Source organism: Oratosquilla oratoria, chromosome 27 (assembly GCF_046742065.1).
Source record: "Oratosquilla oratoria isolate Oo_2021 chromosome 27, ASM4674206v1, whole genome shotgun sequence".
NCBI lineage: Eukaryota > Metazoa > Arthropoda > Malacostraca > Stomatopoda > Squillidae > Oratosquilla > Oratosquilla oratoria.
In genome coordinates, this window is record NC_134803.1 from 50,481,484 (window position 1) to 50,499,245 (window position 17,762).

The 17,762-nt window shown below is 46.6% G+C and overlaps 1 protein-coding gene across 2 annotated transcripts in view; it reads right to left on the reverse strand.

The window, feature by feature from the left end:
- Positions 1 to 250: 250 nt before the first annotated feature.
- The window catches only part of LOC143040047 (maltase A3-like), a 41,961-nt gene continuing 24,449 nt past the window's right edge, over positions 251 to 17,762 (reverse strand). For both annotated transcript variants that reach the window (XM_076210651.1, XM_076210650.1), the window contains 10 exons: positions 11,285 to 11,464; positions 10,439 to 10,599; positions 9,961 to 10,086; positions 8,997 to 9,226; positions 5,216 to 5,423; positions 3,302 to 3,422; positions 2,870 to 3,004; positions 2,444 to 2,639; positions 2,110 to 2,265; positions 251 to 1,307 (listed from right to left, as the gene is read on the reverse strand). In XM_076210651.1, coding sequence (XP_076066766.1) covers positions 1,223 to 1,307; positions 2,110 to 2,265; positions 2,444 to 2,639; positions 2,870 to 3,004; positions 3,302 to 3,422; positions 5,216 to 5,423; positions 8,997 to 9,226; positions 9,961 to 10,086; positions 10,439 to 10,599; positions 11,285 to 11,464 — 1,598 coding nt within the window. In that variant the 3' untranslated portion in view covers positions 251 to 1,222. The remainder of the gene's footprint in view (positions 1,308 to 2,109; positions 2,266 to 2,443; positions 2,640 to 2,869; positions 3,005 to 3,301; positions 3,423 to 5,215; positions 5,424 to 8,996; positions 9,227 to 9,960; positions 10,087 to 10,438; positions 10,600 to 11,284; positions 11,465 to 17,762) is intronic.

Genomic DNA, 17,762 nt, shown 5'->3' on the forward strand with positions numbered 1-17,762 from the left:
TGCCAAGATAAGAGGGAGGGTGAAGGAGAGTGGAGTGTATTTAGGGATGGTATGGGTGGGAATGATTTTATGACTTTCTTTTTGGCTACCTCCCTAGTAAGGGGGAAAAAGCCTTGGTATATGTATGTATGTTTTAGTCCGTGATCTGTATCACTGGTATATAATACATAATGAACAGAAGTGGCTCTAGGACAGAACCCCGAGGAACTTCACTCTTAACATCTTCGCAGTGAGAAATGATATGAAGGAACCAACTAACGTTGTACTTTATTCAGAGATGATCCATACCATATAATATCTCTGCCAGCTGCGTACTCATTACATAAACATTCTGAATCATATTTCATAACACAGCACAAAAATGTGTGGTCATTAACTTATTATAAGTCGTATGTTTCAAGAAATTATGTGATTCACAGACAAATTACTTTAACTTACAGAAACTATGGAACACGTATACCCATGCAAAACGCTGCATACGTCAGCTCAAAATACAAATACACTGGAAATAAAGGCGAGAATCTGGCGAACAAAGAGGCTTGAATGACAGGAAGACATTTTGACTGGAAACATTTCGTTACAGTAAGGCTGACATTTTCAGACCTAAGTCTGCACAAATTTATTCAGGGATTTTCGTTGCAGCTGCCCAAAGAAAGAACATCACAATGGGCATTCTCCTCTTTAGACAAAAACCCGAATTTGAAATAATTATCATTAGTAAATATGAGCAATAAATATTTGTAGCTGTTCTTCCCATGTAGGCAGTGTCACTTGCTTAGGACCACCTCGACAATGATGACGCTTGGGGAAAATGGCGATGTGGCACAAGATCGAAGGATCAATAGAAACGAACAATATGAAAGAAAAAAATATGTAGGATGGGTTTGGTACGTAGAATGTATATTATTAAGGCGCTGTTCATCTTTATAGACCGATGCCAGAATATCTCAAGGAAGACTTCAAGACGTTATCGAACAAAAAGCGCAACTTGTCTACGTAATTTTTTTCTTCTAAAACTCACCAGTGCAGAGAACACAATTCCAGCTCTCACCCACCACCATAACATTAAGAGAGAATCAAATGGATTAAATAAAAATAACGGAAGCGACAGGAGGGCAGCAAGAATGCCAGTCCATGTATGTCAGGTGAAATCCTGCAAACTGAAGGAGGACGAAGACCGCAGGTTCGTTGTCTCGAGGTTCCGGTGCCGGTCTGGGTCTCGTCACTCGATCTCCTCGACGAAGGGCAGCTGGAGGACGAGGCCCTCCCCCCTCACGAGCATCAGGGCGCTCAGGCTCACCTTCGAACTGTCGGAAAGAAGGAAGGAAGGCCACAAAGTTAGCCACGGTAGCGACAAGAGGGCGGGCACCCCTTCCTCGCCCTAGCTCACCCTAGCTCGCCCCGGCCTGTCTTCTCACCCTCTTCCCCATTCATGCAAATGGTATTTCTTGGCTCCCGGTCTCTTCTTTGCAGACGTTCCCACTTATGCAAAGACGCTGATTTTTTTTTTTATGTATTTTTATTATTTTTATTTTTTTATTTTTTCAACTTCGCAGAGTAAAGAGGAAGGATGCTGACTTCTCCTCCTAGTTCAGTGGTTCCCGACCTCTTTCCTCACAGACCCACCAACCATCACCCCAACCCCTTTATTTATGCAATGCTGTTTTGAGCTTTCTGCAGCCATTCCAATACTCCTGTTGGTCTTAGGTCTGAGGACACACTCTGAAACTGCCCTGGACCTCCTGGGATCCCCAACTATAGTAATAGTACCTGCATCTACCCCTCGACTGAGTAATGTCACTCACCAAACACTACTTAATCTACAACACTGAATTTTATAACATAATAATAATGAAGTTGTACATATTACGTACAGAAATGAAATGTGAAGAAGAGGAGAGCTTCACTTTGGGACGCGTCATCCCGTCATCCACTGTCTCCCTCCATTCTCCCCCGTCTTTTGCATGCTCTCCTCCCTGCTCGACAGACACGTTTTGTGCACCCAAGACTCCCTTCAACCCCCGTTGGGAACTACTACTCCCTGAGGACCCCCCCCCTACTCCCTTCTCCTCCTCCTCCCCCTGGAAGACAATGGGCCTCGCTTCTTACCCGGGCGAGTTCTCCTCGCTCTTGTCCGAGGCAGACCTCGTGATGACGGAAGCTTCGGGCGGGAGCTCGAGGTTGGCGTGGTGGTCCAGGTCCACCACAACGTCGTTCTCACTCAGGTTGAGGACAATGAGGTACGTCGGCTCGTCTTCAAGGTACCTGACAGGGGAGAAAAAGAGAAGGAGACATATAGACTTTGTGTTCAACCATCCGGTTGTCTCTCCTGCCTTGTCAGTGGAACTCATTGTCACAGTATTCATAAGACAACCCATCTCCCCGTTACCGATTTCTTTTCTATTTCCGAGCAAAGGAAAACACGAAGGAGGTGAGAAGTTACCTGATGAAGGCCAGGACCTCGTCCGTCACCACGGGGAAGGCCAGCTTGCCCTTGGCGAAGGAGCTCTCCTGTCGCAGTCTGGCCAGGGTCTTGTACACCTTGAGGTGGCTCTCCCTCGCTTCCGTCTGCGCCTTGACGTTGAGCGTCTTGTAGTTGTCGTTGACCGGGAGCCACGTGCTCGGCCCCTTCGAGAATCCTGGAAGGGAGGAGCGAGTCAAGGAGGTTGGGAAGGTGAGGCAGAGGAGAAAGACCAAAAAAATGAGGACAGACTGTGTTGTACTTGGACTCTTGGGAAGCGGTGGGGGGTTGCTAAGGCACAGCGCAGCAGGAGTGACTCGAGGTAGTGTCATGGAAGAAAGCAACCGCCCTCAAAACTCAGATGGAACAGATCCCCTCCCCACCCCGCCCTTGCCCCTCCCCACTCACCAGCGTTGGCCGTGGCGTCCCACTGCATGGGCGTGCGGCACGGGTCGCGGCTGTGCTCCTGGTACCGCTCTCGGCCGAAGTTGCAGCCCCACGGGTCCTTCGTGTCCTCCCAGCTGATGTCCGCGTCCTGCATGCCTGTGAGAGGGGTCCAACGAGGCGTCAGTTCAAAGCTTGTGTGGCATCACAAGGGAGCCTATTGTTCGGCGCCAACCAAAGGGTTTAGAGAGAGGGGAGGAGGTTGGCGGCCTTTGGGAAGTAGACTTGAAAGAGCGAAGCACCAACGGGGTTTCGATCGAGAATAGAAAACCGAACGCTGGCTACCCTCGTCACTGGGATTATGCTCAGTTTATTCATGAACATTAGGTGTAGATGGGACGGGTGGGGTGGGGGGGTAACTGACAATGGGTCAGTCACCGGGGCCAGACGAAGTACCTATTTCCTCTCCGTAGTAGGTGATGGGTGTGCCCGGCAGTAGGAGCGTCAACATGTTGAGCGCGTCGACGAGGTCGGCGCCCAGCCTGGATGCCACCCGATTCTGGTCGTGGTTGCCTAGCTGGTATTGTAAAAGAAAAGAAAATAATAAAGATCAAATGAATAAATAAATGAATAGATAAATAAAATATTCACAGCCATACATCTGAAACATTTCATTACAAGTATACTTAAAGGTCAGAGTGCACGATATTTACACTCATTTCAAAACTACAGAGTGAATAAAAAAAAAAACTGCCGACCATTACCACGTAATATTTTTGCTGTTGAATTTGAATTTAGGAGAGGGAGGGAAAAATTATTTTTTTAAACTGAAAAAATCGTCTGTACTTCGAAAACAAGTTCGGGAATCGTCGGGAGTGTGAAGCTTGAGGAATCTACGTCTATTCACGCGCCATTGTAAACATTGAATCTATTAAATGATTGTGAGGAAATTTGATAAATTATGGCCTATTATGTAGTTGTCGAGTGTAAAAACAGTTAAGGAATGTGCCAACAAAACCAACTCTGCCAATAATTTGGATTCCACATATCTTTAAGACTAAGCTTCCAACACCTGTTGATCTAACCCCATTCTATTTCTGATGTTTTGGGAGCCTATAGGCCTAGGTAGCCTATGTAACGCACATTTTGTGAATCTGCACAGATTATGAATATCCATAAAATGTGCAGCACCAATAATGAATATATTTGGCATGCACACACTATGAATATTCATAAAAAGGTTAGGTAAGGTTTTATTCATAATGTGTGCATGTCTAATGGATATATAATATGTGCTGCACATTTGAACGAATACTCATAATCTGTACAGATTAACAAAATGTGAATGGCAGACTACACAAAGAACATTAAAAATAAGATGATGATCTAGTTTCACCTTAGGCCTAGCCTATCTCTACATATACCAGTCAGTATTTCCTATTTTTTCAGCCCTGTATCCCTGGTTTTCCTCTTCCTGATCCTATTTCTCCACACTTTCTTCACCACTAGGGTCGGACTCCCCATTTTCATCATTGCCAAGAAGAAGGTCAACCTCGGCATGTTCAGTCATTTCCTGATCATCTTCTGACGTTTGGCGTTGCATTATGAACTTAAACGTATGTGGCTGGACGGATAGTGAACGACCTTCACTATCTAATTCCCCTTCTTCAGATTCAATTAAATTCGGTGACATTTTTCAATAGAAACCGCGGGTGTGTACGTTATAATCTCTTCTAAGGCGCGATGCAATGTTAATTTCTATGACGTTCCCCCCGATGGGGATCTCGGAAACTTTTGGAAACCTTCGGAAACCCGCTCCTACACGATTTTTAATCAGAATATGGCTATTACGATGGTGGAATCGACTGGGATAGTTTACGGAACCATTTCTATAAGCTAAATTCAATTATATGGAATTAGTAAACGACAGGGTAAAGTTATTAAGTAAATGATTAGAAAATATATACGTAAAATACACCAATGATTATGACTGTTGGTAGTTTGTCGATGCCTTCTTGTACAAAAAGTATGGAGAACAAATCAAACTAGAATTTTTTATGTAGCAAGATTTTTGGTTCTCCAAAGAAAATGTGATATTGTTCTTTTTATATCCCCATTGGGTAATTTTTCCTTGTTAATTTTTTTTAACAATAGCTTTTGTTTATGTCTCACCACCAATGACTTTCTTTTTATTAAAACAAGAATTTATTCTTAAAGAAGAATCTTAAAATTTTGTTTTGCATCTTACCAACTCGGCTGAGCCACATTTCTATCTTTAAACCAAAACTTTCTATCTTAGCGAAAGCCTTTTTTTTTTAAATAAAACTTTTTATCTTTAGCAAAAGCGTCAGACCTTTGTTTATGTCTTACCACCCAGTTCGGCCACTTGCCGTCGGGGAGGTTGTCGACCCACTCGTCGATGATGTTCTTGAGGCGAGTCCCTGTGACGTCACTGCGGTTCTGAAGCTTATCGATCAGTTGGAAGTTGAAAGGGAAGTCAGCCAGAGGGTCTGTGTCGTTGCCGTAGTACTTCATCACTTCCTGGATGTCGTCGTTGTAGATTTCCACCATCATCAGCCTGGCCAACAGGGCGAGAGGTGGTGTTAATTAAGTCACGGCATAATATATATGCATATGCCAGCGAGTTAAATGTTCTAACGCATTTGTAAAATGAACCGTAGATCACGCTTTCGAAGAAAACAAAGAAACAAAAGACAGTGATCGTAATATATGCACAATTTTTTTCTTTTCTCCGAAAGTGGAAATTACAGTTCAAATATTATATATATATATATATATATACCATATATATATATATATATATATATACTATATTCTATTGGTTAATGCATTCATTTGGCCCATGTTTATTACCGAAGTTGTTGTTTTTATGTACTACTAATTTACCAGCGCTTCTATTCTCTTTCGAGGAAGTGCCACGAGCGTAATCGAATCCAAGGAGCACCCTGTGCGAGAAGGGGGTGGGGGGTGAAACGAGATGAATAAAATCACCCGGCGGCAGCCACAACAAGAAGAATACCACCCGGTAAGGAAGGTGTTTCGGCCGGAGCTTGTCAAAATATTTATTTCATTTATTCATTTATTATTCATTTATCTATTGTTTATCTATTTTCTATTTATTTGTTTATCTAGTTTCTCTCCTTATTTATTATTATTATTATTATTATTATTAGTGTACAGCTGGTGTAGGTTATCTTAGGACCAAACAGTCACGTGATACGGTGACATTTAAAGAAACGTTGCCGTAACATGCGCGTAACGTTTGACGTGACGTGTGACGTGGTAGATACATGACGCCGCCCTCGCTACGGTGACACACTTCAAGAAATTTATTCTGGCGAGTGCCGCCAGGCGATTTCATTCAAATTGTGAGACGTGGCGTGGCACGGTGTGTGTGTCATGTCCGTGACGTGCCAAGTATGCCACCTGGCACGCGAGTTGGCACGGGAAATTTGTTTCAGCAACCGTGTCCTATGGCGGTAACTTAAATCTCACTGACCGGGACCCCTCCCCCAGCCTCGCGGCACCCGGCAACGTTCCCCTGCCTGACCCCCCCCCCCTCCAACCTCTGGGAAGAAGCGTCGGACGGTTATTGTCTGTGTGGGAATCTGTGGTCTGTTGTCTGTGAGGAAATCTGTGGTCTGTGATCTTTGGTCTGTGTTGTCTGTTGGGTAATCTGTGGTCTGTAGTCTAGGTGGGACTCTGTTGTCTGCTGTGTGTGAAACTGCGGTCTGTGTTGTCTGTGTGGGAATCTGTGGTCCGTGGTCTGCAGTCTGTGTGGGATTCTGTGGTCTGTGATGTCTGTGTGGGGAACTGTGGTCTGTGTGGAAATCCGGGTTCTGTGTTGTCTGTGGGAATCTGTGGTCTTTGGTCTGTGTTGTCTGTGTGTGATACTGTGGTCTGTGTGAAATCTGTAGTGTGTACTCTGAGTGGGAATCTGTGTTGTCTGTGTGGGAAACTATGGTCCGTAGTCTGAGTGAAGCTCTGTATTGTCTGTGTGGGAAACTGGTCTGTGTTGTCTGTGTGGGAATCTGTGGTCTATAGTCTGTGTGGGGATATGGTCTATTGTCTGTGGTCTGTGTTACCTTTGTGGAAAACTGTGATTTGTGTGGGAGTCTGTTGTCTGTGTGGGAATCTGTGGTTTGTAGTCTGAGTGGGACTCCGTGGTCTGTGTTGTCTGTGTAGGAAACTGTGGTTTGTGTGCGAGTCTATGGTTTGTTGTCTGTGTAGGAATCTGTGTGGGAGTCTGTGTTGTCTGTGGTCTACTGGTGGCTACTTGGGATAACTTGTCGCGGTATCGGTCAACCAAGATTCGCCATTCCCGGACGACCGGGAACGTGTCCGGGAAATCGAGAGTCCTTAGGGTCCGGGTGCCCTCCGGGGTCAACCCCCCCCCCACCACCACCGGAAACTCGTCAAGGGTCAGGTCGTCGAACTCGAACAAGCTCTTCAGGGCGTCGACCTGGAAGCTGTCGGTGCCGCGGTCGAGCCAGAACCGGAGGACGACCTGAAGGGTGCAGCAAGTCAAGGTCAAGGTCAAGGTCAAGGTCGGGGAGAACGAGACCTGTGGGGAGGGAGGGAGGAGGGAGTGGGGTGAGTGGATGGTTGGGTGGATGGATGAGGGAGGGAGGGATAGAAGGAGGGAGAGAGGGTATGAGTTGGTGGATGGACGAATAGATGGATGGAGGGATGGACGTTTGGAAAGTGTCTGAGGACGTTATGCGAGTTATGTGTTTGTCTGTTTCTCTGTCTATTTGTCAATCTGTGTCTGTTCGTCTGTCTATTTCTCTATCTGTGTCTGTTCGTCTGTCTATTTGTCTATCTGTATCTGCCTTTGTGACTGTTACAAAATAGTAAATAAATACATAAATAAAACAAATAAACAAATTAACAAATAGAATAAAAACAGAATAAGTAAATGAATAAACAAATAAAAATAAATCATTCAAATTTCGACGAAAATATCCGGAGTTGGTGGCCTACTGGTCGAGGGAAACTCGGTTCGAATCCCGGGACGGATCCGGACGGGGGGTTTCCTAGCGACAGAAACGATTAAAACCGCCCGGCGGCATCCAGAATAGGAGGAAAAGTGCCATCCGGTACGGAAGGGGGGGGGAAGGATGCCACTGATAGGACAAGCACCGGATGTGGTGGTTGTCCTCCGGGGCGGTGAACTCTCTCCCATTCCGCCCACCAGCCCTCCGGGCCTGGCACCGCCCACTCCTGTCGCCAGGAGATTTTATGCTTATGGAGTCGGACGAGGGAAGGTTTAGTGCGAAAGGTCTGGCACGACGGATGCAGAGGCACGCCAGACACACAGACAGACACACAGACAGGCAAACAGACACACACACACACACACACACACACACACACACCGGGAAAACAGACCTCATGCAGAAGGAGAATGAGAGGAAGAGGAAGGAGGAGGAGGGGAAGAGAGGGGTAGGGGGAAGAGGGGTAGGAGGCAGAGGAGGGGAGGATGGGAAGAGGAGGAGGGGAGGGGGAGGATGGGAAGAGGAGGAGGGGAGGGGGAGGAAGAGGAGGAGGAGGGGAGGGGCGGAGGAGGAGGAAGAGGAGGGGAGGAGAAGAGGAAGAGGAGGGGAGGAGGAAGCGGAGGGAGAAAAGGAAGAAGAGCAGGAGGCGGAGGAGGAATAGGAAGAGGAAGGAGAAGAGGAGGTCCGCTTCGTCGCTGGCGTGTCGTGCAGCGGCTCCTCCGAAGTCGTTCTCGTTCTCGTCCGCGCGTCGAACAGTAAGGAGACGGGGCTCACGAGTGACGTCACAGGGATAAGTGACGTCATGTCGACTTCCAGGACGTTCCCGAAACACGTAGTGTCTCTTTGGGGGTCTCGGTCAGTTTGAGGCCACTCCGAGGGTGAAGGTCCCGACAGATGCGGGACAAAAAGATGAAAGATTCACATGCAACGAGACAGCGTGTAAGATTGAGTTAAAAAGGCATATTAAGTTCACTTCCTGCGTGCAAGATTTGAGTTAGAGAAAGCATAATGTGTTCATTTTTTTTACGTCGTTATCCAAATTCCAAGCATTGGTTGAGAGGTTGAGGCCTCCAAAAATCCATCTGTACCATCAGGGATAAACGCACTACCACCGCCGCATACACTGGACTCACTTGTCTGGGTAAGTGTCCATCATCTTCCTCCAGTCCCGCACCACCTCAAAGGTCTCCGGCTGGTCCGACGTGTAGGGGTGCTTCAGGTAGCTGTACTGGAGGTTGTCCTCGACGTCAGCCTCCTCGTCGACGGGCTCGTCGAGGCTTAGGTCCTCGACCTCGAAGAGATGCTTGAGGGCGTCGACCCGGAAGCCGTCGACGCCGCGGTCCAGCCAGAACTTGAAGACGTTCTTCGGTAGCAAGGAGTCGGACATGAGCCACATTTGATCTCTTCTCATTATTATTTTATTGCTATGTTAGATTCTATGTGGTTGTGATAGTGTGATACTCGGTGAGAAATGAATTTGTGAATGAAAGGATGACGATCAGTGACAACAGAGGGAAAGGGTGGGGGGGGGATCGATGAGAACTTCAGTAAGCAAACACGTTATCCATCAGCAAATAGAGAATCATAAATGTGGCGACGGACATCATCTTTATTCGTCAGACGTTTCGTTGGGCTGACGAAATGTCTGACAAAGATGATGTTCGTCACCACATTTATGATTCTCTGTTTATTGAAGTTACGGTTCCCAACGAACATGCCAGCGTTACCCATCAGCCGCAGCGAATGAGGCCAGATAGGGGAAACATTGTCCCCATGCACGTCATCAAAAAGGCTCAGATTAAGGCACAAGATGGTATCTAATGTAAATTTTCATTTCCCCTCCCCAAGGATAGCCTCCTTCACCTTTATCTCCTCTTGCACACAGAGATTCAAGTTATCATAAAAAAAGACTCGGACTTCGGCACAAGATGGTATCCAATTTATTTTTTCATTTTCCCCCAAAGGATAATTTTCCTTACCTTTATCTCCTCTTGCACAAGGGGATTCCTGAAGTTATCATCAAAAAGACCCAATTTTAGTCCCAAGATGGTATCCAATGTAATTTCTCCTTTCCACCCAAAGGACAATTTTCCTTACCTTTATCTCCTCTTGCACAAGGGAGTTTCTGAAATTGAGGTCCGGCTGTTTGGGGTGGAACTGATGGTAGTAGAACTGTTTCCTCTCTTCTTGCCATGTCCACGCGGAACCGCGGAACACGCTTAGCTGAAAGAGAGACACGTTTCTCTGAAGACCTACTTTGTAAGAGAACTTGTTTCTGTGTTTCCAGAGAGACTGAAACAGGGTCTACTTGTATAAATTTGCAATCTTTCAGTTACCTTTTCTCTTGCCCTCATTTCCTATCTGACCTCACAATTTCCCCTAAAAACGTCTTCCTCGCTTTCACCCTCTTACCGTTGTTTCTCAGACAACTTGCGTTCATTCGTCAGCATGCGCGTTTGACCATAACTACATAATCAGAACTAAATCAATTTAATTGAATATGATTATACAATTATCAATTACTTGGGCGCTGATAGGAACCCATCTACTCGACGACAGCGACGACGAGACTTACCCAGTTGTTGGGCGGGATCGGGTCGCCCGAGTCGTTGAAGCCCTTAGGGTCGGCCCAGACGTAGTAGTCTGTGAAGGGCTCCTCTCGCTTCAGACTCCTCTGGAACCACTCGTGCTCGTCGCTGCTGTGGTTCGGCACGAAGTCCAGCACCACCTTGATATCTGCGCGGAGGAGGAGGAGGAGGGTGAGAAAAGGATGTTGTCGATGTTTGAAAAAGTAAAGATAAAAGTAGATTGACGATTTACGGAGGTCGTAGTGGTCTTCCAGTAGACAGTAGTTGTGGGCCTGGTAGATAGGAACTAATCACTCATGCACAAAGCTGCATTAATGGTGGATAGGTTAGGGCCCATGCCACAGTCCTCTTTTTGTCTTTACACTCAACCCCCTCCCCCCAACAACAACAAAAAGGGGACGTTAAGACGCACACAAGCGTCTAAAGTCATTAATTTCTGGGACAGCGATTGGGAACTTATTTTGATACTGAACTAGTTTAGTTTTCAACCCCAACCCCGTCCCACCTTACGTTCATTTCCGGTTTCAACCCCCCCCCCCACCTCCTACCCCCGACCCCCCCACCACTGGCTTCTCTTCTTCTTTCACGGAGTCTGATTCTCGTAATTTCGACTTCGTGTCGGGTTACGGATTTTCTTGGTCAGACTGCAATGTGTGTGTGTGTGTATGTGCGTGTGTGTGTGCATACATTTATACAAACGTGTTAAAATTTAAGTTCTCGTGGGTTTACCAGTGAAGACAAGACCCAGAGCATACAAATTAGTGAGTGCCCACGCTAGCGCCACATCAGGAAAGCGCACCCCACATTTTCAAAATAACGGAAAAATAAGGTACCTTTAGAATGCATCGTCTTGAGAAGTTCGTCGAAGTCCTCCAAGGAACCGAAGATGGGGTCGACGTCGACGAAGTTGGAGATGTCGTAGCCGAAGTCCACCATGGGCGAGGTGAAGAAGGGCGAGATCCACAGAGTCTTGACCCCCAGGTCGTACAGGTAGTCGGCCTTCGCCGTGATGCCTGGCGAGGGAGAAAGGCCGAGTTAGCGTCACAACAACAAGAAAACGATGCCGGCAGATAGAGGTCAGAACGAAGACACACAACGAAACGAGGAACCTTTCTTTCTTTCTCTATGGAAACCCGTTGAGTGCCGTGCACGGGCGGTATAATATGCGAGCGCTAAGCAGGGGAAATTAAGGATTGGGGGTATGATTTGAACCAGAAATGGGGTTAGGATAAGGACTAAGGGTGGAGACAGAATTAGAGTCAGGATTAGGATTGAGTAGTGGGAGGTCGTAATGGGTGATCCTATTTCTAAAAGCATCAAGAGTGGGACTATTGACTACATGAGATGCGAGATGGATCCACTCTTGGACGCTGCAGGAGAAGAACGAGCAATTGCTGGTGCTTGTTTCATGTGTGTGGTATTCTAGGTTGTGACTGCCTCTAGTTATACGTGTAGTTGTTCACTACCTTGCTAGGGAGGAGTTCTCTTCAGGGAAAGAGTCCATTATGAATCACTTTGAGTTTGCAGAACCACATTATAGAACTGAATCAAGACACACCAATGCTCGGTTCAGAAAGAAATCGTAGCGTTTTGAAAGCAATATATCAAAATATATATGTATGTGCACACACTGCAGAATATGCATATTTATGTGCATATATACATAACTGTCCAGTAATGTCGTAACACATTAATAAATACACTAAAAACCCACAGTTGATTGGATTTAAGAAAGGGAATAACGAAGAGGATCACAGCAAGTGATCGAAATATACGGAAATCGTTAATTCCTTTCTTTCCTTAACTCAAATCAACAGTGGGTTTTTAGTGTATATATACATAAACATAATTCGTGTGTTGATGGCATAGATTAGCGAGTGTAAGACGGATAGAGTTCATCTTTATAAGAGATGTTTGTGTAAGGGCAGAAGTAAGGCTGTTGGATCGTGGTGGAGAGTTCAGTGGATGCAGCATTTCTGCATAGGAACAACTCACGGACACCGATGGCAATTTGGAGGAAATTTGGGGCGGTGACGGGGGAGAGGAGGAACGGGTTAGGATATCAAACGAGAAAACAAAACAGGGAAAGTGTTCAAAGACGAAAGCATGTGGGGGAAATGCAAATAAAGGCTTGCTGAGATTGCTTGTGCATGCGCAAAGACTGCAAAGCGAAAGGTTGGAAAAGAGTGAGTGTATATACTTGAGGGGAGAGGGAGGAGGAGAAGGGAAGGAGTTGAAGATTGAAAATGAATTGGATAAAATATTGTTAGAGACGGACGAACAGGCAGGAGGCCTATGCCGGTGTCACACTATGCGGCGTCGCCGGACGCGTCCAGGCGATGGGGCCAAGTCCAATTAGCTTAATAAAATCACCTGGCGACAGGAGCTAGAACTTTAGATAACGACCACCATCCCCTCCACCCCCTGGTTGAAATACAATCATAACATTTCAAATCTAATGACACGTGAGGGAGACTTTGCTATAGCCAACAAGCCGCAACGGCCGCGCCGGACAGTGTGACATCGGCCAAAGGCGTTATCACGGGAGAGAGGAGAATGGAGAAGTAGGCATTTACAGTACGAGGGGAGACGGCGGGACCGATGGAACGGGGGATATGAGAGAAGGCCATAAAGTTTTAGTGTGTGTGTGTGTGGGGGGGGGTTGATCAGTGGACAGCGCAGGTCTGTCGAGGTACATTGGCGAGATATTCACTATCATATAAAATCTGGTTCAGGCTCGAAACGATGTGTGTGTGTGTGTGTGTGTGTGTGTGTGTGTGTGTGCGTGCGTGCGTGTGTATGTATTCACCTCGGATCTGCTGCAGTCTCTGTCGAGACAGCCAGACACCACCCTACGGCAGTGAGCTCAGAGCTCCTTATTAGCCGATCTCTGGGTAGGTCTGAGACCACTCACACACCACACACCGGGGCAGCAAGGTCACAACTCCTTGACTAACGTCCCGTACCTACTCGCTGCTAGGTGAACAGGGGCTACACGTGAAAGGAGACAAACCCAACTTATCTCCGCCCGACCGGGGAATCGAACCCCGGTTCTCTGGCTTGTGAGGCCAGTGCTTTACCAATCCGCCACCGAGCCGTGTGTCAGTGTGTGTGTGTGTGTGTGTGTGTGTGTGTCATGCGGGGACACAGACAATCATAACCGTAAAGCAACGTTTTTGGGGTCTTCCAACTTGTTCATATTTTCTGGCTGAATCTTCAGGTGTTTGACCCTCTAGCGGCCACTGACGAACGAGATGCAGACTACTGCAAGGTGCATGAATATCTGAACATTATTTCTATCATCGATTCCAACTTTGGTTAAACAATGTCAAGAAGATTAAACAGTACCGCGCCGTTTTGAAAATCCCGCCTATTATCGTACACACTCCGTCGGGAAGTTTATAAACATTGTAAGTTTTAATTACACTTTTTCGTTTTCTAATATGGGAGCAGATATTTTGTTAATAAGAAAAAATAAAGTCACAACATATGAATCACTTTTTTCATTTGTGCTCCAACGCACAGACCAAAGATTACTCGATCGTTGCTCAGTCCCGGATGTCGCCCACAACACGTACGATCCTCAGCTGGCGTTTATGCGAGTTGCTCGTGGACTATTTTTATCTCTTTCTCGCATCAAACCCTGAACGACGCTACAGAGAGTGAATGAAAGGAACCTTTGCATCGTTTGTTTACCTTTAAGGTCCCCTCTCCCGTCGCCATCAGTGTCGTGAAACGACCGTGGGTAAACTTGATACACGATGGAGTTCCTCCACCAGGGCACCTTCTCCCTCTTCGAGTGTTTCGGCCCCGGCTGCTCGACGCGGGCCTCCGTCTGCGTCGACGTGATCTTCCTCTTGCGGGACGTGTTCATGACGATCGATCTGTGCCCGCCTCCCTTCGTCAGAACTAACTGGTAGTGAAAAGGATTCCCTTGCTCCGTAGGGATTCCCTGGAGAGGTGGCCCCAGGGGGGACGGGGGGTGGAGGGGGGAGGCAAGATAAGGAGGGAGGAGAAGGAGAGGCCCTCGAGGTACTGTCGATGCGGGTCGGGGCGGGACCAGAACCGCGTCGTAAAGATTCCCGAGATCGACTGCAGGTGGTGTTAATGTCAAGTGCCAGGCGGTAAAAGTCACACTTCTCCTCTGGACAACAAAACAGGTTGTTTTTTATTATTATTATCAATTATTCTCTGAGCCTTTTTGGGGGAGGAACGGCGAGCGACGACGCAAGCGAGCTTCTCCGAGCGGCCGGGGCTCGGGAGGGGAAGGAGTGACGTGAGGACGGGGAGGAGTCCGCGAAAGATCGAAAAGGGAGAAAGACGCGGTGCTCTCGGCGTCAGGGTCACAGGCGGACTGTACTCGGCGCCAGGCCCTCCCTTCAACACCTGCTGGCACCTGAGCAGCCCCCCCCCACCCCCAACACCCCCTCCGCCCTCACCTCCGGCCTCCACCTTGGCCGCCAAGATCCCCAAATCCCTTTTTTGCTCGCTCCCCCCCAACAGAAACCACTCTACAAAGCCTTGAACCTGAATGGAAGCGTCAGATCTTGCCAAACCGGCCATGGCAAGGGCGAGACCGAGTTGGGGGTGGGAGAGGGGAGTGGGGGGTGGTCGAAAGAAGAGAAAGACAGTTATCGTGAACCGAGAAAGAATTAAAAAACAAAACAAAAACAAAAACAAGGATTGAGAAAGCGAGTATGTATGTGTGTGTGTGTGTGTTCCACACACAAATACACACATTTATGTAAATATAATTAAAAGTTACGGCAAGTTTATGATTACAAAGTTTATTGTCTCCTTTTTCTCTTGGAATGAGAGCATTTATTTACTTCCAAAGGAAGTTGAATTAGAATGTCCCCATACTAGGATGCGCTTGTCGGTCCTGTGACTATATATTCAAACTAAGAAATACTTCCTGTACGTATATACATATGAAAATAGGTACATACAGAGAAAGAGAAAGAGATTTTGTTTGTATAAATTTATTTCGCTCATAGAGCGACAAACATAGTACTGTAGGTAATTGAGAGATAGATAGATAGATAGAGAGAGAAAAGGGTCTCTCTAATGCCGTTTCCAAAACCTCCTCACTGCACCGAATGAAGGTGGCGGGGTTGTCACCGAGATGAATGAAATGGTGCTCCGGCTGGCTCTAAGCAACAGAGATCCCGAAGGCCGCCCTCTCGGACAGGAAGTTCCCGTCTGCAGCAGTCGTCATCGATGTCTACGCTCGTGGGGTCCACAACCAAGCAACACCCGTGACAGGTGGTGTGTGTGTGTGTGTGTATTCACTTGGTCTTTGGATCACGTGTTGGACTCGTGATCGACAGCTATTTCCCTCCTGTATGTGTGTGTGTATGTGTGTGTGTGTGAGTGTGTAATGATAGACACAGTGACACAATTAACCTTAATCGAAGAGATGTCATCAGTGGCCACCATACGATATCGTCATTGGTGATTTTACACTTGTTTATTTTTTACAGAAATTCCAACACTACAGGCAATCCTAACAATTGTATGGATATAGACAGACAGACGTACACACGCACACAGATACACACAGGACTGAAATAATTTCAGTATCGCTGCGCTGCGAGTCGTTACTCCAACTCTCGTGGGCAGGGAGTTGTTGTTGTTGTCGTTCCCTAGACTGTCTGTCCGAGCAGTCCCGTCTCCCCAAGGAAGGCCACAGCCGAAACTGGGTTTTCCCACAAATCCTTTATAGAGTGTATGTTGTGTTGTTTGCGTGCATGATTGTGTATAATGCAGTCTTCCATTATGTGTTGTATGGTATGGGGTGAAGTGTTACATCCTGGGCAGCTGTTCACAACACGGTCGTCCAGCCTCTTCTGGTAGCTTAGAAGTGCTGGGTGGTGACCGCATCGCAGTCTGGCCAAGTGGACTCTGTCCTTTCGTGGGAGAGAGGATTCAGAAGGGTGGATATCAGGGGGTCTGGCATGCAGCAGTGTGTTGTCTTTCAGCGTGTTAATGGAGCGGTGAGTGATATGATTATGAATATGTTTCCGGAGGCTGGTATTTGGTGGTTGTGGAGGAAGAGAAGAGAGTATCTGTGCGTAATAAAGGTCTTTGGGTGTAGTTTTAATGTTTCTTGGTGTGTGTGGGTGTTCTGCTATGTAGTGTAGCGGGTGTGATGTGTTTGTGGTGGCTGCAGCAAGTGTTTGTGTGCGCCTCATGTCGAGGTGGTCCTTGACTTTGAGGACTTTTGTTTCATGGTGTAAATGGTCTGTAGGTGTTGTATTTGTGCAGCCTGTAATTGTTTTTAGGGCTTTGTTTTGTATGATTTGAAGGGTGTTGTGGTGTGTCTCACTGAGATTAGGAGCCCATGCAGGACTCGCATAATTCATCACTGAGCGTATGCATTGTTTGTATATTGTTATATTAGTTTCTTTGTTTTGTCCAAATGTTGTTCCAGTGATTGACTTAAGTGCGTTAAGTCTAGGTGTGCATTTGTTTTTTATGTTTGTGAGGTGTTGTTTGAAAGACATGGATGTATCGTATGTTACACCAAGAATTTTCGGTGTGTTTGTGTGTGGTATTAGAGTGTTGTTGATGTAGAGATGAGGTATGTATTTGTGTTCTTTTGTCCAGTTGGTGAGAAGTGTTGCTGTAGATTTGGTTGGAGCTATTTTGAGTCTGTGATGAACCATGTGTTGAGTGTGTCAAGGTAAGGCTGGATTATTTCTGCAGCTTTGTCTGTGTTACGATGTGTGCATGTGATTGTTATGTCATCTGCGTAGGAAGAGATTTGTATTTCTGAGGTGTCTGGTGTGGGTAAGTCATGCATGTATAGATTAAATAATGTGGGGGATAGAACTGAGCCCTGTGGTACTCCGTTCTTAATGTTTCTGATGTGCGATGATTGGCCATTATATGACACATGAGCATTCCTGCCTGCCAGATAATTGGCCAGCCATCTTTTGGTGTTATTGTGCATGTCTGTGTTATATATTTTATTTGTTAGATTGTGGCGGGGGATAGCATCAAAAGCTTTACTAATGTCCAATGTTATAAGAAGTGTTCTGTGGTGGGGCCTATCTGAATTGATGCCATCTAAAATTCTTTGTGTGAGGTTTGTCAGAAGAGTGTTTGTGGAGTGTAGTGGCCTAAAACCGTGTTGAGAGTCAGCAAGGGGAATATATGGTGTGACAAGTTTAAGTATTAGGCGTTCAATGACTTTAGAGGGGGTGCAGAGAAGTGTGATTGGGCGGTGCGATGTTGGGATTGTTGGGTCTTTGTTCGGTTTTGGAATGGTGATTATTTTACCATGCTTCCAGATGTCGGGTATAGTGT